This window comes from Bacillus rossius, chromosome 10 (assembly GCF_032445375.1).
Source record: "Bacillus rossius redtenbacheri isolate Brsri chromosome 10, Brsri_v3, whole genome shotgun sequence".
Classification (NCBI taxonomy): domain Eukaryota; kingdom Metazoa; phylum Arthropoda; class Insecta; order Phasmatodea; family Bacillidae; genus Bacillus; species Bacillus rossius.
In genome coordinates, this window is record NC_086337.1 from 20,952,482 (window position 1) to 20,978,228 (window position 25,747).

At 37.1% G+C, this 25,747-nt stretch overlaps 1 protein-coding gene across 3 annotated transcripts in view; it reads right to left on the reverse strand.

The window, feature by feature from the left end:
* The window catches only part of LOC134535818 (proteasome activator complex subunit 4B-like), a 119,504-nt gene that overhangs the window by 9,258 nt on the left and 84,499 nt on the right, over positions 1–25,747 (reverse strand). For 2 of the 3 annotated variants that reach the window (XM_063375110.1, XM_063375111.1), the window contains 5 exons: positions 15,286–15,491; positions 13,902–14,012; positions 9,272–9,391; positions 8,345–8,560; positions 7,232–7,368 (listed from right to left, as the gene is read on the reverse strand). In XM_063375110.1, the coding sequence (XP_063231180.1) occupies positions 7,234–7,368; positions 8,345–8,560; positions 9,272–9,391; positions 13,902–14,012; positions 15,286–15,491 (788 nt within the window). In that variant the 3' untranslated portion in view covers positions 7,232–7,233. Of the gene's footprint in view, positions 1–7,225; positions 7,369–8,344; positions 8,561–9,271; positions 9,392–13,901; positions 14,013–15,285; positions 15,492–25,747 lie in introns of all 3 variants that reach the window. The other variant, XM_063375109.1, reaches the window with a different exon arrangement.

Below are 25,747 nucleotides of genomic sequence, written 5' to 3' on the forward strand. Positions count from 1 at the left end.
TCTGCCTGACTGAGAATCTTAGTTATACCGAAACTTTTTCCGAATTTCAGGATCACCTACACTATTATTTTTATAAGAATATCCTGTTGCCAAAATCTAAATATTGACTGAAGGACCTGCCAAAAATAGCTCTACTATCTTGAAGTGTAGTAAAACCTTTACATTTTTTTTTTCTGTAATGTCTTCATGCTTGTGTGCAAGCTGGTGATGTTATTTTTTGCTCCTTGCAACATAAATCAACCCTTTTCTTTTTTGTTGGTAGTTGAAGATAATTGCCCGAGCTATCACATAAACATCACCAATGGCAAAATTACGCTAGGGGGGTGATGGTGGGCGAGCAAAAGAAAACTTGTCTTTGATTTGACTTAAAAAACTTTCCGAATCTTCCCATCCCCCTGATTTCCGACACATTTCTTTAACAAAACACAGTCAATACTTCATGTAAATAAATAATAACAGCTCAAGTGTCCAGAAATTCTAAAATTTGCAAGTAATGGAGTGTGTACATAAATAAATATTCTACTAAATTAATTTATAGGTAGATAAAAAAAAAAGAATTTTACTTCATAAAATTTGCTCATACCATTCTACCATTTACCAATCAATGAGCAATCACAATTTTCAAGTATTGCCCACAACAGTGAACAAGCACTACTAGTAAGTGCTGAAAAAGAAACCCCCATTTTCAATTCAAACACATAATTGAAAAGACCATATTTTCTCCTAAAACAAACAATTATCACTTATAACTTCATTTAAAAAAAAACATGTATGGTGATGATGGCAAAATGTCAATAGGTCAAAGAATAAAAAACTAAAGAACATCTATCCAATAGTGAGCTAATTTCTTCGCTGCAAATAATTTTGCGTTCTAAGCTAAAAATTATTGATTATGCGCAAAGATAATTATAAAATTAAGTATTGTATGTTTAGTTTTTTATTGTATGTTAATTATTATTCACAGATTATGGTGGGCGATCATTTAATGCATTTTACAGTTGTGTTGTTGGGCCTCTCATTTTTTTTATAGTTGTTGGTGTTAGCTTCTGACACAGTTCCAAAGAAAATTAAATGCTTTGCTGTCATTTTCATTTCATGGTACAACAATCCCTCACTTAGCACGACTAATTCGTTCCTAAAAATGTTCGTGTTAATCGAAATCGCGTATTCTGAAGCATTAGTCCCCATAAATATAAGGCTAAATTATTTAATGTGTTCCAAGATGTGTAGGGAAGTAATCTTTACATAATATAAATGCGTAGAATAATACTTGAAAATGCATATGTCATATCATTTATCTTTTTAAGCCTACCACCGAATACGTTAGATAAAGAAAACATGGCACAGTGTAATGGGAGATAAGTGGTAACATATTTACCGTCAGTCAGCAGGTTGGCTTGCCCCCCCAGGCGTGACCTTCAACACGCGCGCGCGTCTGTCTGTCTGTCTGCTGTTGCAAGCAGCTGGATCCTTTGTTATTACGTTTAAAACTTAACAAAATTAAAACACTTTTATGAAATTAAGAACCGGTTTTATATAACTTTAAAACACACAGCCATATGTAAACATTTAATTTGTTATGCACACCTCTTATAAAAGCGGCTATGTAAACAAATCAGTTAACAGATAAACAGATTTAGATTTTCCCTAGAGCACAAACATAACATTAAAATACGGGTACACTCCCTATTTAACGCGGTTGTCGGGGGACATAACTTTTACCCGCGTTGTTGCATAACCGCGATGTTTCGATGTGACCAAGGTCAAAAGGCATAAAACACCGCCTGTGTTCTAATAGGTCGGCAAGCACGCACAGTATAGACGGCCCGCCTTTGTGCGGACTTTGCATCCGCAGTTTCCACTAAACACGGGTGAAAAAATAAAAATAATAAATTTTAAAGATAAATATTAAATGTTGAATTGTTTTTATTTTTCCGCGTACCGCGCACAGTTAGTCGCACGGCCTACGAGCGCGCCACACGCCGCCATACACATGTGCGGCACACAAGCTGCTGCTGCCAGTCTCGTGGTGTTAGCCACAGTATCTGCTTCGTCAGTGTCCGTAACAAAGTAAGTGCAGTGTGTGCGGTTACACACGATTCTGTGGTCAAAGTCTTCTAAAAAGAAAGGCCGTAGTGATACTTCAAACCGAATATGAATCGCAAAGTACCGAGTTTGATTGACAAAATAAAAATTCTAGATTTACTTACAGATAGCTTGTCTTTTGTAGAAGCAGGCCGCAGATACAGGAAAAAAACGATTCTAGCATTCGTACAATAAAAAATAAAGAATCGTCTATCGTGTCAAGTGGTTAAACTTTATTATCCATGCTTAAACTTTATTATCCATGCTTACAGTAAATTATAAATGGTCACATGTGGGAAACAAAAATTGCGCCAATTTAATTTTAGCGCAATCAGTGACGCCGTATTAAAAACCGTGTTAAACTTTGTCTTTACTTATTTCACCAAACGCTGTGTCGAGTTGCTGAGTGTGTGTGGCTCGGATCGGCAAGTGTTATATTCCCCAGCCTCTGTTTAAAGGTCGGGAGACCGCTACACATAAACATTTCCGGGACTTGTTTACTACCTCACGGCAAAAGTGGTACAGTATGGTTCACGTAAATATTGGACCACTGGGAATTCCTGGGCAAAGATTAAAAATACGCTAGCCGATTTACTTTACTATTTAATGTTAAAACATTATACCAAAGTAAAAAGATGAACTTGTATAATACAATGAATTACCCAATAATATTACGTCTGTAGGTTTAAGTTGTAACAAAACATTTATATACAGATGTCCAGTAAAGTACCAATTAAGATTCTGGAGTGGAATTTTAAACACCGGACTACCTGATTTTGCCTTGTACGCAGCGACGCTGCTCAGTCAAGTGACTCATGCTCTGCCTGTGTGCTGCGTGAACACATTCCCTCCCCCACTCCCCCTCTTCAAGTTTCTGCCCGCTCTAATCTCTACCTCTCTCCATATTCTCGGCTAGCCTCTCCCTACCCAGCGCTTGCCGACAACCAAGCCTATCCAACATCAATCCCCAGCCGAGTCACGCCGGATGTCGCTGGACTGTGGGCTTTATCAGGTCCCCTGTCCAATGCTTCATTTGTGAGATAAAGCGACTTTAAGAACTAGTGTTTCAGAAAATATCACTGGGCTGGATTGGACCATAATTTGAAAACCCTACAAGATAGAGGAATAATGTACGGAGATATCTTGTTTAGAATTTTACTGCGGACATTTTCTACGCCTAGGCTTTTTTCTGCCCGATGCTTAGTTTGTTAGTTACAACGCAAAATTATCCTAATCGGCTGTCAACCATTTATTCCATTATTATTATTCATTTCTGACTGGGGGACATGGTTTGACCCGCGATATACCCGATTCTGCGATCAATCGGGGCGCGATATACCGGGAGTTTACTGTATGTACAATATGTACATATACAAAACATAAAAGTTAGTTAAATATTTTCTGGGGTGAAATTTACACTATCATCTTGCTTTTTTTAAAAAAAAACGTGTCCAATTTCATCTGCTTTGGTTTCTGTACGGTACGGCCTGGTCTGCAGCCGGGCATCAACGGTAGGGCCTGGTCTGCGGCCGGGCATCAACAGTACGGCCCGGTGTTTGTTTATCTGCGTGCGCATCTCTTTCCCCTCGCATTCCAAACCACTCTTCCCCCCTCGAATTCCATACCTGACGTCGCGTCGTTTCCGAGATTTTTTTAGCCTGTGGCGATTTCGTGCTAACTGAAATTTACAGACGTGCTATTCGAGACTAGGGCAGTAAAATTTACATCGTGCTAACTGAATTCGCATTAATTGAAGACGTGCTATGCGAGGGATTGGTGTATTCTATAAATGTGCTTATTATTATCTTCTCATGACTACTAACACAACATAATAGCTTGGAACCACCCAAAGACATAATCTAACTAGCAAGCAGATTTACGGTTACCCAAATGTTTGTGCCTGATTTCAGACACACTAAATTAAAGAAAATTTGTAGTAATAGATGATGACAAAACTTTGAACAAGTAAACAGAAATAATTGGTGACCCTTAAAAGGATGGACTGTTACTTATTCCATTTGTATCCGTCTGTTAGTATCAAATGGGAACCAGTACACTGAATATTAACCAAGTGCAAATATGTACAGTGGAACCCGGCAATTACGTTCCCGCGAATAGCGTTTTCCCGTCAATTAAACCATTTTTTGCTGGTCCTGCCATTTGTCCTATGTTTACAATACATTACATTCCCGCTAATCACACAGTAAAATCAAATGCCTTCCCGTGATATACACCATTGTTGTCATCGAATAAAGCGCTTGTTGTTACGTGTTGCCAATCGCAACTGTAGTAAGAATACATATTCCATTTCGATTCTATTGATTCCTCGAACATGCATGTTGTGCACTACGTCGCAAATGGAAATTCGGGTGCTTTTATTGTTACAAAATTTTTTTCGTTCTTCAGATCGTTCCATGTAGTGAAAGGAACACGTCCGCATAGCACATACATGTACAGTTTCTCGCTTCTTGGCAAATGTTGGCAACACTACTGCGAACCGCTGTGTTCGTGTGTTGGTTTGGTACCAGTGATTCTGGGCTTTATTTTTGTTTACCTTGACGTAAATTTTCGCGTTTTATTGACACGTTCTACAGATAATTTATTCACGTTTGTGATAAAATTTTCGCAATATTCGTGCAAGGGCGAGTGGTCGTGAAAGAAACACTTTAACAGTTGAGCAAAAATGTAATATTTTGAGGCAGTTTGACAACCATGTTGGATCGCGTGTGGCCTTAGCCAAGGCATTGGATATTCCCGTGTCTATATTAAACACAATTGTTCGTAATTGAACATCCATCGAAAATGCCGCAGAACAAAGTGGACCAATGGCAAAAAAAAAAAAAAATTAACACTGTGAAGGTGTCCAAATACCAAGAACTGAACGGCTTAGTTAAGGAGTAGTTTGATGCTACACGGGCAGCAAACATTTCAGTGGACGGCAGGTTGATTCGCGAGAAAGCAACGCAGATTGCAGATTGCTTAGGCATTGAGTTTACCCCATTAAATGGTTGGATTGATCGGTTCAAAAAGAAATATAATGTTGTGTACCATACTGTTTGTGGTGAAAGCAAAAGTGTTGATCTGGAAACAGTTGAACACTGGAAAAACACTTTGCCAGATGTGTTGAAGGGTTATCACCCTAAGGACATATTTAATGCCGATGAGACCGGTTAAGTTGTTAAATGTTAGGCCCATAACATATTTTTACTTAAGTTTTGAGATTGCCATTACATACTCAAGTTAATTGCAAACAAAAAATAATACCTATAGTTAGGGGTGAGAAATTATGGTTTTATAATTTAGCCACTTTCATTTTCAAAGTCAAAAATTTCAGTGTTTTGTGTTTTTATAGGAATTTGGAGCAGAAAATATGGATAAAAATATAAAAATATACCTATTTTTAAATTTGTAACCCTGTACACTGTCATGCTATCGGAAACACTTTAAACTGTTTTAAATGGACTTTTAACTTTATGACTAGTCAATAAATTTACATAGTTTCACCACTATCCGCATTTAATCTCTGTTAAAAACAATTTCTCAAGTGGTATATTTGCAGAGATAAACGCCTGTGTAGTTTTCATGATGAACTTTTCTCCGTCTTCTCTCATTTTTTTGGCAACAGTAGTCACTTCTTCCATCGTGGCTAAACATTTGCTGCTGACACCAGCTGCACTTCCTAACCTAACTTTAACGTGGTGTTTACTGTTGACATGTTTTACAACAGTGTCGCGCCTTTCGTGATCAACTCTACAATTGCACCACTTGCAAAATAAAATCTTGTTGGAAGCATATAAACCCTCACATTTAAATTCTGTTGCTCAGGACTCGGCAGTAGGCTTTAATTTCGGCGTTGTTTTGAAGCAGCAACGTAACGTGTGTACGTGACAAAGGACTGCCAGTATATACGCGTAGCCAACGTTACGAAGCCAAAATTGTAATAAAAATACCAGTATCCATAAGAAGTGCCGGTAAAATAAAATGACAATGAAATTGTGTTACGTTTTGAAGAAACTAAATGCATATTAACTCGCGCGAAATTAGTTGGAAATGGACTTAAAACTAATTTCAAAAAGTTAAATATTAAGTCGCGTTCATGGAGTTATGTGTTCTCGTATGTTGGCGATTCTGCTAAAACAAAGCGAACGTTAGAACAGAATAATATTTATGTTGTTACCTCAGTGAACGTGATATTTAACCATTTATCAATGTTAAAAATGCTAAGAAATTAGTGCATTCATAAAAATAAAAGAATGTATATATGTATAGTATTTTACAACGTCAAAACATGTTCACCGATATAGCTGATTTACTATGTATATTGTTTTTTACATTTAGTAGTTTAAAAAAGTGATTTTCGTTTTACGTCGTTTTTAAGTCCAATTATCACGTTTTTATTGCGTCAAAATGGTTACACCATTTTTTCACACCACTACCTATAGTTATTGTTGTAAAATTTCATTACAGCAAGCGTTGACTTGAAGAATTATACATATCTTCATGAAGTTTTTAGTAAAATTTTACTTTCCCCTCAATTACATTTTCCCCCGAATAACACCATTTTCAATTTTTCCATTGAAAAGTGTAATTCAGGGGTTCCACTGTACTAGTTTTTTTGAAGCAAAACCAATGTCAAATCAAATGTTTTAAATTGTTAATATTATTCTTGGTAAAGCTGTATTAAACTTATCTTATAAAATAAAGGATTAAAGTAAAATAAAAAATAATTTAGTATTTGTAATGTTTGAACTGATATATATATATATAACGCAATTCAATAAAAATTATAAAATAACCATGCATGATTTTAATATTGAACATTCATAATAGTAAACAGAGTGCCACCTTTTGATTTTTTATAAGTAACCAACTTATACCTAAAAAAAATTTACAAAAAAAAATATATTTTTTCAGGATTGAATCTTAGGCTTCCAATGTTTGAAAGCTTTGCAACAAATGCGAAGCTTCACATCACAACCGAAGCTTAAAATAAAATGAGTAGCATATTACCCTGGTGAATACAAACTGAATATTAAAAAAAAAAAAAAAAAAATCATCTCTCGGCTGAATCGCTTAGAGCTTGAGCTTCCCACAGGCCTACTGAGAAATCAGAGAAACACGGTGACATCTGCAGACGCACCACTACCTTCAGGCATAGTAGGATGGCGGGATGGTGAGATCCTTGAGGACGGTCAACTGCTGCTCGGTGAACCGCAGGCTGTGCTGCTCCCAGTCGTCGTGGTGCGTGCGCTTGAAGTCGCCCAGCGTCTTGCGAATCGTCGACTGAAAAAAACATTTTTACCAATTCACTGCCATTCCTTCCATGCATGTACTATTCTAAATACATACTGGCATTTCACTTGCTTATTTAGATTTGCAATTACACATAGAAATATATATTAAAGAAAAAATAATGCCTTAAACATTTTTTTTAAACCTTTGAGGCAAAAAAATTTAAGTTTATAAAAATTCCCTTAACTACGTAAGTCCATCTAGTAAGTGTATAGTAATGCAATATTTCTTGTAAAACTCCATACTTTGAAAAAAAAGATATGCAAACAAAATCCAAAGGTAGGTAAAAATTTACACAACTCACTGCTTAAGAAAAATTAATTAATATAAAAATAAAAACTGTCTATATGTATATCTATTCATGGTCATCAGTGTATCTTTTGCTTCATTTAGCCATCTTGGTTTGCAGTAGTCACTACTGCAAACCAAGATGGCTAAATGAAGCAAAAGATACACTGTAAAAGATGCACTCAGTGCATAATGCTACATCAAAAACTCTTGAAAGAAATTAGGTATGTATTAGTTCATAACTTTTTTTATGCAAATACTAAGCTGTTCACAAAATCTGCACAAAAAAAACCTGAAAAATTTGAAAGCATATTTCTTTCTTTTAAAATAAATTTACTTTATTTTAAAGTATTTAAAACCATTAATGTGAAATACCAAGTATATGTATTTGTTAAAATATGGCTTTCAATTTATAAAAACAAATTTTGAAAAAACATATTCCCCCACTGATCCAATTCAATGTTTGTATTCGAGAATATTTTGATCTTCGCATTAGAATTTAATTCAAAATAAAAAACTAAGAGCAAAGGAAAAGCAGAGATGAAGCAACACAGGGAAAAGGCAAATATTTAGGGTGAAATGGGCACATTTTGAAGACGGTGAAAAACATTAAAATATTTCTATTCTTCACACAACTTAACTTACATCTACTGACTCCCGTAATCGAAGAGGAACTTACGGGAATGGGTTGTGGGTCATTCAGGTGCTCTCCCAAGACCAGAAATATGTCTAGGATAAACTCTGGTACGTCATACGGGTAGGCATTGATAAATGCACACAACCCGAGTATCCCAGCGTGACGTATCTTCAGGAGCTGATAACTCTTGGGATCCACAACTGCACTATTTACCAGTTTCTTCTTCAGCTTCGTTCTCGCCTTAGTTTTGCACACTTCCTGATAAAATCAATAAACAAAATAAATACATGCTATAAACTAAAAATTAATTTAGTAATATAATAATTTTAATATCATGAACTATACTACAAATGTTAATCCAAGTCCTATTAAAATTTTAAATATTTCTACAAATTTAATAAAATTAAAATAATTAGTCCAAACCATTCAAATTTAAACAACAAAAATTACATATGCAAAAATATTTTACTGTAAAAAAATTAATTTATTAACACAGATTGGGAAAAAAAAACTTAATGGTTCAATGAGTCAAATAGAATTTGCCTAACTGTGCAAATGTCATAAGACCACCAGAATGGTTTTTCCTGTTCTACCTAGTGTATTTTTCCTGTCTCATTGAGCCCTCTGGCTAGGTAATAGATACATTATAATTAGGGGTGTGCGAATAGTGGATTTTGGTTGTCAAATATTTCTGAATTGAATAGTAACATTTTTTAATATAATGTGAATAGTTTCGAAGTCAAATAGACAGAATATTTTGCTTTGGTGTTTTAGCCCACATAATACAACAAATAAACAACATTCACAAAAAAAGTTCCGGGTTGCAAGGTTAAATAATTTATACAGCAACATTCCTAATTTTATTTTGGTTTACACAAAGTAAAATGTGTACTGCATAGAGACAAACAATATACTTGAGACACAACTAGGAACATGAACACTGCAGTGCACTGTCACATACAAACTTACGAGCAAGCTCAGTGGATTGCTGATGAAATCACAGTGAATAAGGCCTCCGAGGACCTGAGCAGCCTTCACCCTCACTTCCAGCCAATCATCCTCCAGCAGAGTCAACACAATATCACTTATCTGAGGACAGAGAAAACAAACCACACTACAGGTATTTGAATACCAGGAAAACAAGACAAAGATTCAACCTTGAGGTTAAAATTTTCGGCATAGTAGGCCACAATTACGTTTATTGAATAAGTTTATATTTTATATAGGGTTGTGCGAGAATGAGATTTAGGCCTCGAGAAATTTTCGAGAAAGAAAATATTTTTCTCGCGAGAAACGAGACGAGAATGAGAAATTTTTAAATAATCAAGATATACTGTAGATATCACTTTCAAAATACATTGTTCTGTACATAAAACTGTTGTTTATCATATAGAATGTCAATTTAGTTGCCTGTGCACAACTGACATGCACCACACGTTATGTAAGCCTACACTAAATTATAAATAAACATTCACTCACTTAGGTAAAAGTCTAGTAGCTAACAAGTTAATTGTGGTTCCCGTTGACTTATCGCCACTTTTTGTGTAATACTGCCACACTGATACGTCCACATCTTCCATTTTACCATCAAAGTTTAATTTGACAACAAAGTTTACTTCTGTTAAACTGTTCTATTCCCGCAACACTTTTTTTTTCCACTTGGTTACGCCGCAGTTAGAGATAAAGAAGTATTAGGAAATTATTCTCACTATTCCTAATAACATTTTACAGGCGTCACATTATTTATTCATACCCGCAGAGTAGGTTGCGTAAACGTGAAACTCTGGTACTGTAATGAAACCAAATAAATTGATACTAGGGAGGCTTTGGCGGGATTCATTACTCGTGACATCTTACGACTGAGTGAAACAAAGGTGGAAAAGGAAATGGGATGAACATACTATTTATTCTGCCTTTTCAATGGGTTTGAACACACACATTCACGTAATTTTACGTAATACAAGGGCGTGAATTGTTCTGCGTGTTCAATCCATTCCTTTACATTCCTGTCCATTTAATAATCACATGACTTGCGCAGTCTTTTATTGGAAATGAAATAAGAAACGGAACAGCTAAGCAGACTCGGTCAGGCAGCATGACCACCATTCCCTTTTGTTCGTTAAAAAGTAAAATTTTATTTTGCCGTAATAATCAACATTTCAGTATGCTATTAAACATTACCAAACAAAATATTATGACTGAATTAAAGGTAATGCTTTTTATAACTTTACCGTAATAACGTGTATGTAAACAAAACCAATTTTGTAGGTTAGGTTCCAACGTATTTTATTATGTATTACGCTTACGTAAATTAAAAATTAAATACGGCAATTTTTCTTTCAGGATAAATTGGAATTTCATATGACAGTTTTTATTCACAGTTTCGGTTATTGATAAAGGTTTTGGATGGTTGACTATCGGCTAGTCTAATATCTCTTAATGATTGCATCATGTTTGCTTTGTGTTCCGCCAAATCATTTTTCGTCCAAACAAACAGACGCGTTTGGTATTTTTAAAGCATTTAAACTAAAATAATGGCAGTGTGTATGTAATGTTCAACATATAAAAATACAACTATAAATATCAAATTTAGTTTCCATTCCAAATTGAGTTGTTACCGGTACCAAAAAAATTCTCGTTTTTTTTCGAGAAATAATTTTTCTCGCTCGCTGTTCGAGAATGCAATATTTCTCTAAATTTTTCTCGAGGTTCGAGATCTCGCACAACACTAATTTTATAGAATGCTGACAAGTGTCCATCCCACGTTCCCGGCAGTAATAGCAGCGGTGTGAAAAAGGTATGTATGGTTTCATTTTCACTGCGAGATATCTCGGATACCAAAGGTGAGAATGAGTGTGATCAATAGAGTAAGCACACCATCCTTTAACTATGATCTTATGACCGTATGTTATGCATTGACTTGTTAACTTATTCTTCAGATTCAGGAACAGCCATCAGATATGAACACTATAGGACGCTCTTTCTGGATTTTAAGCTTATGTGGGGCTTCACCTCAACGGGGAACTTCTTAGTTGTCAGCAACACATGTATGTCTCTAGCAGCATTAGGATATATTCAGTTATTTTCTTGTGAATACTGCACGATTGGTGAATTTTTTTTAAGGAAGACACATTTTTAAATGTGTTCCCATCCATAACTCAAAACGCAAATAAGCATGAGGTTCAAATCACTACTTATCCTTTTCTACTATCATTGCCTGAATCTGAATCACCATCGTGGTCTGGCCTCGAGTCATTTTTTGTGGCTGTTTATTGTGCCACCATTAGTGTTTTTTGAAAGGCCTCCCCCTTATACTGTATATACTCGTGTATAGCGCACCCTTTTTTCCCCTCAAGTAAAGGAAAAAAATAAGGATGCGCGCAATATACGGAAAAAAAAGTGAGGCGGGGAGGAGGACTGGAAGTCGTTAACTGCCCGGTGACGGGTGACGTTTCTGGCCAGCCCCCACACATACGCACAAGCAACAAGGCCTCTCTTTCACTCACACATACACACACATGCACATGCACACACACACACACACGCACACACACACACGCTCACAGCACACGCGCACATGCTCACAGCAGCACACGCACACACACACGCACGCGCGCTCACAGCACACGCACACAACACACACGTGCGCGCGCAAGCTCGCACATCATGGTCTCTTGTTTATTTTTAGACCTTCCCCCTCTACAGAAAGCCAGCGCAGAAGCTAGTAAAAAGAGAGAGAGAGAGAATGTCACCAGTCCCCCGCCCACTTCCTCCGGTGAGTCATCTAGTCCTCCTCCGCGCCAGCTTAGCAACGTAGCGTGGCACGCTTCATTTTGCATGTCCCAAATAATGTGTTATCAGTTGAAATATCTGTGTAGAAGCTTCGAGACGGGAGTGGTGGTGTTTAGTCCTGTCAACTGTCAAGGTTACGGTCATAGTCCCGTTCCTGCCTGCCTGCCTGCCTCCCTCCCTTTCTCGTACCAGTTGTGACGATACAGCGCTTCATTATCTTCCATCTACACAGCAGAGTTTAAGTATTTTCCTGACGCATTACCACACATCAATTTAAATAATCATTTGTTTCATAAGTAATTACGTAACAGGTACCACAAAATGTTAGTAAAATTTATTTATGGGAAAAAAAATTTTAATTTTTTTTCTTTGGAATTTGTTGCAAAAATCGTGGTGCACACTATACACGAGTAAATACGGTAGGTATCACTGTCCACACCCTGATGTTCAGAAAGGGTGAAGAGAAGCATAGAAGCCAGCAAATCGAACACCTAAAGGATTGTGTCATTCAGAGGGACACCAACCTCCTACAGACCTAGTCAGCACATAGGCATGTGCTACCTTTCACAACCTTCCACTGAGAACTATTGTCCCAGGAATTGCAACAGGACTCTTTCACAACACAAATGTTCCAAATAGGAATACCTCCATCAGCTTAACCAGTGACTGCTTGACTGGGAGCCGTACACCAGACTCCTGGCTGCTTGTGTGCACGGCTAATTCTGGAAGTCTGCACCAGTCTTGTGGCTCTGCTTGCCGTGGTGCATTAGAACGTCATGGCACTCCAAACATGCTTCATTGTGTCCTCTCAGACAATGGAGAGGCGGCTAACGCATGTGAAATTCACATTTGCACACTATTGCTCACTCCTGTTCTGCAACTTTGCAGGCTTGCATTTCCAGACATTTGTTACTTAAAATAAATTGTTTTGGCGTTTCCTGCCGCCCATTAAATTTATTTTCAGCCATTTCTGAACAACTGTATAAGCAAGCCAGCTGGGTCAATAAGAAGAGTAGGTTAAAATTTCAACAGGATTTTCATAATGTTTTTGGGTTGTTTATTTTATGTAGAGGTTTTAGCTACATCTGACCACGTAAATTTTGAGAAGACTTATATAGTAAAGCCGGATTTAACACAGTAATTTGGATCCAATACTAACATACACGTAATCAGCTTAAGTATTTTATAAATATGAGAGTCCGGCAGGTTGTTAAAAATACATAGATTAGAACTGACAGCATACTAATACGGATAAACATGCCCGTAAAAATCAAAACACTGCGCAAGTGTTAACAGTTCACACGCATGCACTGAAATTGCCTTACATTTTTACTTTGCACTGTTTATTAAAATATTTTGCAGATTCTATTTTAATTTCCATGAAAAATTATTATTTATATATTCCTTTCAAATTGAAATATTTGAACAAAATTTTACCTATAGTAACTGTAGCTGACTTAGCCTAACCAATCTTTCAATTAGTATTATTTACCTAACTACCCAGAAGCCACAACACTACACATTTAGTTTTTCTTTCAATAAGTTAATGTTATATGTGAAAAAAAAATTTTTTAATGGGATTATAATTCTTTCTATTCGAATTCGATATTTTTTTTCGAGAATAATTTTATATTAATATTAGATTTTATTAAAAAACAGGCCTAGTACCCAGTTAAAGAAGAATATGAACACTGATACCAAATACTAACCCACTTCCTATAAACAGCAATGAAATCACATGTGCACACACTAATTGCTATAGGTACCTTAATGTGCATACAGCCCACAGGAAAAACTTATAACTCACCTGCTGCACCCACGAGCTACTGCTGTGGAATGTCGGCATGTTGTGGAAGACCATAACTTGCATGAAGTCAAGGCAAGTAAGGCGAGCGCACCACGAGACACTTTTTGAGGTCTGCCAACAAAAATACAAACACGTAAATTACTTCGTAGTATATATTTTAAAATTACCCAGAAACTCAACAAGATTCTCAACAGTTGACGGTGAGAAATGTGACAGTATTTTGTATGGTTTTGCCACTGAGCATTTTGTAATGATATTTATTATTTTAACATGCTTTAATGAAAAAGTGTTGTTGCTGTTAATCTTGTTATATTGAAATATTATATTTGTTGCAGGTCGTGACACAAAAAAGGATGGCATCAGCATTCTATGTGTGTTTGTTTTCTTTGTGTGTGGAAAAAAAAAATTTTTCACAAAGAAACTAAAAAACTAAAATTATAAAACCATTAAATCTTGTGACTGCACACAGGTATCCAGGCACTTGACCCTGTATCGCTCCTCACTGGCAGCTAACTTCCTCGAAGAAGCCACCTAGAAGCTTGAGTTATGATATGACAAATGCCTCGATCGTTTTGGTGATTATGTAGAAAAAAATATGTAACACCCTGCTGAACTTTTGGTAGTAAAATTCTTATGTTATGTAAATTTGACTTTTTTTAATAGTCCATCGGATGTTGAAGAAAAAAACAGCTCTTGTATGTTGTAATTTTTGTTTGCTCTCAACAATATAGTATTGTTTATGAACAGATTTTAAGTATATCACGAATCATTGAAGTAGTTGATCAATTTTTTGTGTATGGTATATACGTATTATTACATGAGTTATCGTTTTTAATGACGATAAAGATGAAAACCACTATTTTTAATAAGATTCGATTTGATTTTTTTTTTTAAATTTATTTTAGTTTGTAACATGCCCACCAACAACCTAGGGCTTTAGCAGTGGGCATTACACATATAGACAGGTACAGAACAGAAAATAAAATACAATAAAAAATAAAACAAGACTAAAATGGTCACTGCAAGTACCTGGACACTCCCCCTTGTCATCACCAAAGAAGGCAAGCTCTACCATAGGTGAAACCACAGCAGGTAGGCACATCTACAGTTGGCCAACACACGAAAACAAGCATACCAAAACAATAATGACTAGTACAACAGAAACATGACATACACAATGGAATATAAGAACATAACATTTTAGGACAGATCGATTTTATGTTCTTATATTCCATTGTGTATGCGTAATGCTTCTGTTGTACCAGTTTTTTTTTTTATCACTGTAAGTATCTGGTATGCTTGTTAATAAAATAACACTATGAAATGTGGCTCTATGGTATTATATATATGTATATGCTTCACTACACGTGGCAGCGGAACGAACCTTGTGGAAAGAGTCGAGGGCGGCGGGGATGTACCGGGGCAGCATGATGGCCTGGCTGAGGTGGCTGAGAACCACGGAGCACGACTTGCCGACCTCCTCGTCCTTGTCGTAGCTCTCCATCAGGCAGACGAGCGCAAACAGCTGGTAGTGCGCAGGTATCGCACCGTACTGGGCCCGCGTCAGGCTCACGTTGAACCACCTGCACACTGGCCACAATCAAACAATAATGGCTCCGTTCCCTGTTTCAAAACATAACCCGAGTCTTGGTTTCAAGTTCATTTTCAAATACGTACAAAAAAAAAGGTTTCAGCAGAATCTCATTAAAGGAGGAGGGATAGGAACATAAAGAAGTCATATTAAAAATTTCATGCCATAACATATCTGTATCGTTTCGTATTAAAATCTGTGTTCAGGCAAAGATCACACATCACAATATTTGCAAAGACCAAGAAATAGTGTCTAATGACTAGGAACAATATTATATAATAAATTGCGATAAAAACGAAATAACACCAAAAAGAAAAGTCAAAACGCTGCAAGTTAATACACTATATAGCACTGAAATGCAAGTTATATCATGGAAGTGAGTAGCATTTAACTAAAACCTAATTCAAATCTTAAAACATTTAACCAAACCTAATTCAAATTGTAAAAAAAAAACTAATTGTTTAAATGTTTGAGATTCAAGGAATGTGCATGGTTAAAAAAAATTAATTTTATTTGTTTTGTTGTGTATCTCTTAATGAATCACTTATAAAACACAAAAACTCACTAATTAATTTTTATTGTTCTGAGTATCTGTTTTAGACCAATTTATAACAAATTATTTTATCATAAAAATGCAGCGTATAAATTGTACCACTATTTTGATGAATTACAAAAAGCTTTTAGAAAAATAAAAACAATAACACTGAAATCCTCTGTTTTAAAAACCAAAATTAGACTAAAAATAAAAACATAAAATCTTTTCTTTACCAATGGCAGTATTATATAAGTTGTACTCATTCTCAAAAACTAATTCATTACTTAAACTTCATAGGAAAAACTATTTGTAACAGCCAGCAACTATTAACTTCAGGCATGCCAAAAAATTACATGCTAGCCGTTTGCAGTTGGGAAAGTATTTGATTCTCATTTTGATAAATTACCAAAAAACACTGATACAGCTGACTTTTTTTTACAAACAGAACAATTTCCATACTTCTAACTTCAAAAATGACTAACTTCAATACAAAATTTCATCCCCTATTTAACCTTAGGGGACGAATTTTCAAAAATCCTTTTTTTAATGCTAACCTACTTCATATAAGGAACTCGTATACAAAATTTCATGGTTCTAGACCCACCAGTTTAAGTGTGTGTTGTCTGTTTATCAATCACTGTTACGATTTTATTAATAAGATACTTTAACCAAGCCAAATTTTGAATTTAAACAAAAGAAAATAGTTAAGACCAAAAAATTTGTTGAAACCAAGATGACGCCTTTTGGTTCCTATCCCTTTCCCCCTTAAGTCGGACTAGCTTATATCTCCAGACAACCATGACCAATTTTGAGAAGCAAACAAAAATAATACAAAAAACAGTAGAACCCCGATTTTGCGAACACGGATTTAACGAAAACAGCGATTTAACGTAAAGGTTTTCAGGAACCAACAAAAATCACCAATTTATTAAAATAATAATATAGATTTCCAAAAAATGCAAGTAAATAGTAATGGAATCTTATTAAAAAATACACTCTGTGGTGTCAGTAATAGAATGGAGGTATGTACTATATATTAATATGTGCCTTTGCATCATCTGTCCAAATACGAAAAAATTAAAAAAATTGTTCAAATTGCTTAAAAACTCCGGGCGCTGTAACTGAATTGCGTAGGTGCGTGCCATTGCGCGCGCCTGGATAGATAGACTGTCCGCGACACATGACGTCATGAAGGGTTTCTTTGTCCGCATCCCCCTCCCCCTTCGCCATCCTTGGCTTGACTCACCACGTTATCTTCCAAATACGCCCGCATAGTAACAGTGCTAGCCAATAATCACGTTTCCAAATATTCCCTTTCACATCCTCCAGGTTTTTTCAACTTGTGACCACGTCACACCAATACGCCATTATCATTATTCTCTAGATGTGTAAAAGTAACGAAAAAAAGTGTACCCGTATGTATTCGTTACTATAACAATTAGTACTCGTTACTATCGTATCGTTACGTTACTCGTTACTTCTGAAATCGCATTAAAAAGCTATGTTATGTTGCACCAACGAATCGAGTCGTATTGCGTACGCGTACATAATAATAAATAGAATATAAACAAATAACTATATTTGATAATTAACCGTTTTTGTTAACCAAGAAACAATTAAATCTCATTAATGCGTTTTTTTTATATTATCTCTTTTAAGATAATAACAAAAAAAACGTGAAAATACGCGATAATAAAAAACAAAAACATACATATTTCTAATTTGTAAACAATACTTTCTTACGTTGTTTCTGTTCCAATCTCAAACTTTGTCTACACACACAATACCTTTAATAAACAGTAAAAAACTTTGACGACAAATTTCCAAATTATACTTTACTTAATAAACAAACATCGTTCTTTGTAACGCAAATTCATCGAATATGCGCGCGCATGCGTAAAACATACGAAAAATGCGAGTAACGAGATGCAGCCGTGTGTAACGTTTCGTTACTCGTTACTAGATGGCGCACCTGTTACTCAGTACCGAATACATACGGTTTGCTACAGCTCTATATTCTCAGTAAGAGCTTTGTGCGCGGTGTTTAGTTTTTGGAATACGTTTTTTATAAGTGCTGCGCAGCTCAGCGAACAAAGAGAATCAGCCGGCGGCCACGCCGCGCCGTAACAGCAGCTGACCGAGTACAATGACCTTTCTCCGCGTACGGCGCGCTATGGACGGTAAATTTCCATCAATTTGCGGCCTTTTTTTTTTTAATCTTTTACTGTGACGCAATGTGTATGTAGCTCGTTTTTGTTATAAACGCTGCAGGTTGCGACTGTATTTTAATAAACTTTAACGTATTTCTTACACTTTACATATTTTTAAACTTTTTTTTATGCCTCATTTTTCACGGTTTCTAAAAATCTGTATGTACGACAGAGGTGTACGTACGAACCGGGGGCCGTACGAGCGAGATCAAAAACGTTGAAGATGGAAAGTTGACGAAGTCTGAGATAGCACGGCAGCACAAGATATCAGCGTCGACCCTGTCTACGATATGGAAACGTAGGTACGCGATTATGAGTGCGGGGGTCATTGAAAATCGGTAAATCGGATTTAACGAAACATCGATTTAGAGTAAACATTTTCGGTAACTGTAGCACTTCGTTAAATCGGGGTTCTACTGTAATTACAACATGCAATATTATCAGAAAAGGCAAACAAAAATTTTAGAACAATAAAACATTTTGGGTGAGAATCACATTAAAAATTGCAACTGTACTATTGCAAATGCATTACATGTTTAAGACTTTCTTTTCCAAATAGAGTCCAATGTACAGATATTTGCAAGCCATAAATATATTTCAAAAGAGTTTTGTGCTATTTATGTTAAGAGCATTTTCTGCCAGGTTGTCATATATTTCTCATATATTCTCAGGTTAACCTAGACATCTGCATGATCCGATCCCAATTCAACCAACTTAGCAAGGTTACATTGCACTTGTATCTGCCCTTCAAGGATGCTCTTGAAAATCTTAACCTGGAACCACAATGATCAAGTGGTCTGATCATTCACTTCCTGTCAAAATGATGGAGTTTGAATCCAGAATTTCTCACAAATGGGATATACGATGGACGTTGAAGCTAGCTGATGGGTTTGCTCTTGAAACACCCGTTTCCCCCACCCATTCACTCCGTCTTCAGATGCCCCACTCTCATCTCTCAACACTCACCATGTCTACTGACACAATTCATCAGCAGTAACTACAACTAACTTTCAAAACGCTAATTCTTCATTTTTCTGGTTTTCCTGTAAACTGTGAAAACACGTTGTTAGACGCTGATGTTATGCCCTATAATGACAAAATTTCCTTGCTTATTTTGTTTAAACTAGTGGCAGTATCTGCACAGTCTGTAATCATTTTACTCAAAACATATCAACAAAATAAATAAAATATGTTTATAGTCTAATTTTATGTACAGTACACTAGTAAACATTACTGTAGCAAAATCTATTAAATAAAATGACCCATCATTTAACAATTTTTTTTAATTGAATGATCCAAAAGTTATAAAACTTGATAGTATTATACTGCTGCTAAACTTCTTCGGTGTGTTCTTACTGCTGGTGCCAGTACCATTAATAGTACTCGTTTATTTATATATAGACCCTTTTGTTGTGTGTGTGTTGTCGGGACGATATACACTGGCTGTCACTATTTTTCAAAATATATATATAGACATATATATATGTGTCAATGGTACTGTTATGCTCTTGTACTCTGACCCTTAGAAACATGCAAAAAAAATGTTATTTATCATAAAACACACACTCTTGGACACAGGTAGCTAGGTAACATATATCAACACATAGGGATAGAATTCAGGTTTTTATTAATAATAAAAATTGCTATTCATCAGGGACAACTAACATATGTGTAGAGATAAAAATCAATATTAATATAATTAGATAAAAAAAAATCACAGAAAAACAATCCTAACGATACTGAACATGACTCGTGGATATGCGCTTATGTAAATTAAAACATCAGGAAAATACGTAGCACACATGAATCGTTCACAAAAGTTCGTTAGTGTATGTTCAGAAAATAAATCAAATGATGTTTTTACGGACGCATTCTTACATACCAGAAAATGTTTGAAATCATAGCACAATTAATAATTAGTATGATTACTGTTTATGTTTATATTTGGGTTCGTATTTGCCTTGGCGTTTATATGGTAGAGACACGAAACTTGTACTCCCATTTCACCTCTGGGTATCACAAAATAAAATAATAATTTAAATCTTGGAACTAATAATTCATGACGTAGTTCAGGATAATTGACACCGTTTACGTGAAAACTAATCAGTTTGTAGTCAAATCGGAGTTATTTACGACGAAATTACATACAGCTGGGTATGTCTATGGGCGATACAAAATGCAAGATCTTTACTTACAGATTTTCACTCCTAATAACATATCCGTCAGAATATGCCCTTATAATCTTACACATTATTTATTTATACGTCGTTTAAGCTCATCCTGAGTGTCGGATGGCATAATCTAGCTAGCTATATTTCAAATTTAAAATAGGCCTCGCGCCTTTGCGTCGGCATCAGACGCCTTCATACAACCAACCTCTTTAATTAATACGTTCTAGACGCCTCACATCTAAAACACGGCCTCTCATTGGCCGAAACCAAAATCGGTTAGCGTAATTTACAATATAAATACCGTAAATAACACTTATTAATACAATTGAAAACACAAAAATGCGGTAAATTTAAAACGAAAATTTCCAACAATGAAAATTTCTTTAAGTAATACCCCGAATAAAATCCTCGTTAATTCGTTAAGTTCATTAGTCCTTAGAGGGGTATACTCAATTGACTGTCCATATAAGTCCATTTCAGGTCATAGAGCATAGCTCTCGTAGATATACATAATTAATAAAAAATATATTTAAATAACTTTTGCGGGCGAACAATATACAAATTAAATAATAAAATTTCATAATAATAATAATAACAATCAAAATAATAAGCCTTTATAAATAATAGTATCATTAAAATAAGTCATAACTTTCTGTGCATTATGAAAATAGTAACAGCACAGAATTGCCGCCCTTGTCAATCATATTGAACTGCAATCGTTGACCTGTTCAAAACAGTACAATGTGATTGGCAGTTTACCGTCTCTCTCGCACTGTGTACAACGAATAGCCTTGTCGCCAAGCGGCGCGCGCACCACACATAAAAAAAAAAAACTTGGAGCGACTGAGTTTCTTCTTCTCCTCCTTTTTATTTTTTTTTTCTATCGTCATTTCGCCCGTTACACCAGACAATTCGCGCAATTTTAATCACTTTGCAACGGGTCGTCGCCGCTAGCAGACCTGCGCTCGAATGGTCCACGGGTTTTCCCGCGCAAAATCTTCTCTGCTGGACCTGCTGCAGCTCTCCGACGGCGTCTACTCCCTTGAGCCGCTCCTGTTGAGAGGGACGTGGGAGGACATACTTACTGTAAGTAGCAATCTCATATGGCTGTAACGGGTGTATGTACATGTGAGTCAACAATGTGACGTTCTCCAGGACACGTCACGGCAGTGGATCAACGTCCACCCGCGGTGCAAACGACATCCCCGGCGGCGGCTGAGGAGGCATCGGGACAGCGCCCGACCTCAAAGCGGCCAACACCAACACCTGCTCCACACCAGACGTCGGCGGGTTTGGCGTGTGGCGGCTCGCAGCACCGGACACCACGGCTCCTAGCTCCGCGGCGAACTGCGGCTGCAGCTGCCGCCCTACCCCACGAACACGTGAGAGGCGGCGTCGGGACGTCTGCGGTGCTGCTCGTGTCGGCGGAACCGCCATCTCACAAGGACGCACTCGTCGGGTCCCATCACTGATAGGTACACAGCCGTTGCGAACCGTATTGTGTACATTTTAACTAACAAGTGTCCCGGTCATTAAACAGTCTTAAAACTCTTCACTCATGTGTGAATCGTGCACTTGTAACGCACGAATGTCGGCAGGCTAAGACATCTTCTGTGCTTAACGTAGCCTATCCACAAGCCAGTTCAGTATAAACTAAATCTATTAAAACAAATAGTAACTAATGGGATCAAATAACATCAGATATTAAATAATAAGTATAGTAACTTAGGCTAAACATTCAATAACTTTCAAAGTGAAATTGTTACATCTTAACAATAGGTATCATTAGCTAGATAACATTCAAGCATAACTAACTAAACTGATTTTCATGTTAATGAAATGGTTTGTTTACATCATTGTTAAGCATCCTTATGCCTTCAGGTTGTACCTGTTTTATTCTATGTACAATTTCATTATGCATCTCGTACATTTCCATAAGCATCATCTCACAATCTTTCATAACTTCATAATATCAACAATTGATAAAATTAATAATTCTCACTAACATCTCATATCATATACATAAAATCATATTTACAATATCACTTCAAGGAACATTTCATATATTACATCATTAAAAGCATTTGTTTATGTTAGCAAACAAATCAACAATAGTTTGGATTTCGTTTAAGTACACGCATCATGTGTAACTTGTGCTTGGAAAGGGAACGCACAGTGTTTCCTTTTTTTTTATCTCTCTTTTATCGCAGCTTTTCGCTCGGCGAAGGCGGCCTTTCTTTTTCTTTTATTTTACTCGAGTGTCTGGTGAACTTTTATTTCTACCATTTCTCGCAAGGTAGTATTTTTTTTCTGTAATCAGCTGGGTTCTCATATAACGCAAACAGCTGTTTGGAAAGTGTATAGCAGTCTCCCTCTCATCTCAACCATTAGTTTCGTTTTCAGGCATCCGATGCGGGCTTCGCAGGATCCTGACTGTGTATTCATATCATTCAGAAATTTCTCTGATAGGAATTGTTTCTTGTTAAAATCACTTGAGATTCATGATCTCGATGAAAAGGATAATTCTATCCTGACAAAGCCAAGTGAAACAAAAAAAAATGCTTTCATGATAGCTTGCAAATTTTTTATTTTTTATTTTTTTTTTTCTTTTCTGGCTGGCTCAATTTTGCAGTAACTTAGTACTTGTTTATAATACAGCCTGCTGACATTTATTGCAACAGTGTACTAAGTCCGCGACATAGTTGTTAGACATTGAGTTTTTCAGGTCTTCGTTTGACATCATATTCGCCTACTCGACGATTACAAACATAAACAAACAAAATCTCAAGTGCCACGTTGAATGAAATTACAAGTCTTTTGTATAGTTTTTTTTTTTTCACAATAAATAACACAAAGTCGCTCGTATATATCTTGTTATCATTTCATAAATATCATTATTTAAAATAACCAATCAAATTAATTTAAAGAAATAGCTTTCTAATACTGAGTGGATTTGTATGCGAAAGGAATGCATACTTTTCTACTCTGCATTCAGGGCAGAATGCAACCCTATGAGATCGTTTGCAAAGCCCTACTTCAATCATAGAATTCGTGTAAAACAAAAGTATTACATTTGCAAAAAAAAGAATATTTTTTTTTTATCTTCTTCTGCAGCAGTGTTTAATAACAGAAAATGATAAATCTCGGCGATTCTTAATAAATTCAGTGGTGTGTTGTGCTTCGGAAAAAATGGAGTAACCACATCAGTAATTCAAGGTAACCTTATTATTATTATTGTTATGCTAGTAGTTGCAAAGTGTTCATGTGCTTCTTAGATGCTTTGTAGAACAGTGCTCACCCATGTTTACACAGCTAGGCCATACTTCTCTCACACAAGTTAGTCGACAACACATAAGCTTGACATTTCTTTTTGCTAGTTAGTATGATAGTACTTACAGATAGGCGCATCTCATTACATAGATTCAGATATTACTGTTAGTGAACTTATACTCACACGAAGAATAATGCAGACCAACTGACAAACAATATTATACACATAATACACTATTAAATTCGAAGATTCATTACATCTGTGTGGGTGGCATTTCACTTCACCTCACTACAGGCAATAATAAGCGGGAATTGCACTTCCGCATCGACGCGACGATAATGTACCAAGCGGGTATCACACTTCCGCTACACATTAGGTACCTGTCAGTGGTTGCAATACGCCTCACATGGCGTATCAAATTACACAGTAACCATTTAATACCTTTCACATTTATACTGGTCTGGTCCTGGCTCTGACCTAGACATTCCGATTGCGCTCAGCTGTTATGCTACCTATACTCGTACTATACAGGTGTCTCACTAGCTTGTGTCGAACTTGTTCACTGGGACACAGGTTTCTTGTAGGCTCTCAACTGCGAAATATTATACCGGCCTACTGGTCGGCCTGTAGATGGGTCTTTCAGAGCATAACAGTTCTCTTGAACTATGTCAGTTATGACATATGGTCCGTCGAAAAGCAAAAATAATTTCCTGGTGACATTCTCCCATGCCTTGCTGACAGGAGATGTTTTCTTGAGCACAAGGTCGCCGATATTAAATTTAGATAATTTGGATGCTGGTTTCCTTCTTCTTCGTACATCAGCTTCTGCTGTGAGCTTCATTCTTACGAATGCTTCCACTTCTTCTCCGGTGGGTAGTCTTGTCCTTTCGGGCTCCTTGTCACAATGGGGTATAAATTCAGGGTTGATCGTACAGAGATCCTTAATAGTTTAACGTGCCAGTGTTGGCACGTCCACCTGGAGCTGGTGATCTGGCTCCTTCTTGACGATTCCACTGTCGGTTCCCTGCTGCTTCAGACACAGCAGCTTTGAATTCTGCTGCCACCTGATTTGCTGGTCCCTGGTTGTAGTACGTCGTCTGCTGAGATGTAGACGGTGCAGCAAATGGTGGTGGGAATGTTGTCATCTGTGTGTTCCGGTTGTATGAGAGGTGGCTGTTCTGGGCATGGCCGCCACTTGTCTCGTGAGTCCTGGGGGCATAGTGATATGGCGGGCGGTAGTCCTCAGGTTTGCCGTTGTAGCGGGGCTCGTCGGTACGGCGGTACTTCTTGCAGTACTCCAGCTCGTCTTCTGACGATGCTCTCCGGCGGCGGTCTGCTGACTCCCTGGGTGGCCGTGACTCTGGCGAGAATGATCTTCGCTTGTTGTGTCGGTAGTCCCCCTGCCTCCGGCGGTGGTTTGCTTCGTCATCGCGGTGGTAATTCCTGGAGTTGGACCACCACGTCTTTCTCTTGTAATAGGGGGTCTTCCTGTAGCCTGTCTGGTATTGATCGTTCCGGCTAGGTCCTCCTCCTCTTGGCTGCCAGTTCATTGTGTTTACCGCTGCCTGTCTGAGCTCCTTGGGTTTTCCCTCGCGATTCTGCCAGTAGTTGTGGACTAGCTGTTGTCGGTGGGGCTGTGATACCCTCTCACTCTCCTCCTTGGTATTGGGTGCTCTGTCCATTTTCTCAAGTTTATCATAATTGAGAAGGCGCTCGCGGAACTCTGTCACATCACGGTACGGCAGGCCTGACAACTGCTTCTGATACTTGAGTGGAAGCTGCGTGAGGATGGCCGCGATGAATTCATCATCCGTCATGGGCTGATCCAAGTAGCGTGTCTTCTCAAACATTGCTGATAGATGCGCTTCCAAGGACGCGCACTTCCTTGGGTCATACTTCTCCGTGTGAAGCTGTGCACGGAGGTGACTCTGTATTCGGATGTTCCAATACTGGTTGTGGAACAGGGACTGGAACTGGGCGTAACTATGCGTTGATGCACTCAGCATCTCCCACCAGTAAAATGCCGGTCCTTTCAGGGCGCTGTTGAGACACTTCAGTATCTCTGTAT